This window comes from Fulmarus glacialis, unplaced genomic scaffold (genome assembly GCF_000690835.1).
Source record: "Fulmarus glacialis isolate BGI_N327 unplaced genomic scaffold, ASM69083v1 scaffold34800, whole genome shotgun sequence".
Lineage (NCBI taxonomy): Eukaryota > Metazoa > Chordata > Aves > Procellariiformes > Procellariidae > Fulmarus > Fulmarus glacialis.
In genome coordinates, this window is record NW_009187692.1 from 290 (window position 1) to 1,349 (window position 1,060).

Below are 1,060 nucleotides of genomic sequence, written 5' to 3' on the forward strand. Positions count from 1 at the left end.
CCCCAGCCTCTCCAACCCGGTGGCTGGGCGGGTGGTGGGCATCCTGGTGACCGTGCTGGTGCAGAGCTCCTCCACCTCCACCTCCATCATCGTCAGCATGGTCTCCTCGGGGCGTGAGTGCGCCCATGGGGCTCCCTGGGACCTGAGGCTGGGGGATGGGGTGGCTGCACAAGGTCACCCTGAGCTGGGCCATGCAGGGCTAGTGGGTCTCTCTGTCTCCAGTACTGGAGGTGCGCTCTGCCATCCCCATCATCATGGGCTCCAACATTGGCACGTCTGTCACCAACACCATCGTGGCCCTCATGCAGGCTGGTGACCGCAGTGAGTTCAAACGGTGAGAGCCGGTCGGGGCAGAGGGACTGGGGGGGCTGTGGGCGGCTCCCCAGGGGCCACCCCATGCCAATGGGCTCCTCTGCACAGGGCCTTTGCCGGTGCCACGGTGCACGACTGCTTCAACTGGCTGTCAGTGCTGGTCCTGCTGCCACTGGAGGTGGTGAGCGGGTACTTGCACCACGTCACCCACCTGGTCGTGGCCACCTTCAACATCCGCAGTGGGAAGGACGCCCCTGACCTGCTGAAGATCATCACGGAGCCCTTCACCAAGCTCATCATCCAGGTCTTCTCAGCCGTGGTGTCCCCAGGCTGGTAGTGGTCCCCCAGCATTGGTGTCCCCTATAGTGGTGGTGATGTCCCCAGCACTGGTGTCCCTTTGATGGTGGTCATGCCCAAGTGTCTCTAGGCTGGCAGTGGTGTCCCCAGGCTGGTGGTGGTCCCCCAGCATTGCTGTCCCTGTGCTGGTGTCCAGTCCTGTCTCCAGCGCTGGTGTCCCTTTGACAGTGGTTGTGTTCCAAGTGTCCCCAGGCTGGCAGTGGTGTCCCCAACCCAGTGAAGATGTCCCTGAGCTGGGGGTGCTATCAGCCCCCAAGGGCCTTCTCCAACGTGTGTGTTGTTGCAGCTGGACAAGTCAGTGATCACAGGCATCGCAACAGGGGACGAGAGCCTGCGCAACCGGAGCCTCATCCGTGTGTGGTGTGGCCCTGCACCCCCACAGGTGAGGGGC

At 63.4% G+C, this 1,060-nt stretch overlaps 1 protein-coding gene across 1 annotated transcript in view; it reads left to right on the forward strand.

Moving 5' to 3' along the window:
* The window catches only part of LOC104075504 (sodium-dependent phosphate transport protein 2A-like), a gene marked incomplete at both ends in the record, with an annotated part of 1,298 nt that extends 247 nt beyond the window's left edge, over positions 1 to 1,051 (forward strand). Inside the window, 4 exons of the mRNA XM_009576038.1 lie at positions 7 to 113; positions 223 to 334; positions 421 to 616; positions 956 to 1,051. Coding sequence (XP_009574333.1) covers positions 7 to 113; positions 223 to 334; positions 421 to 616; positions 956 to 1,051 — 511 coding nt within the window. The remainder of the gene's footprint in view (positions 1 to 6; positions 114 to 222; positions 335 to 420; positions 617 to 955) is intronic.
* Positions 1,052 to 1,060: the final 9 nt, after the last annotated feature.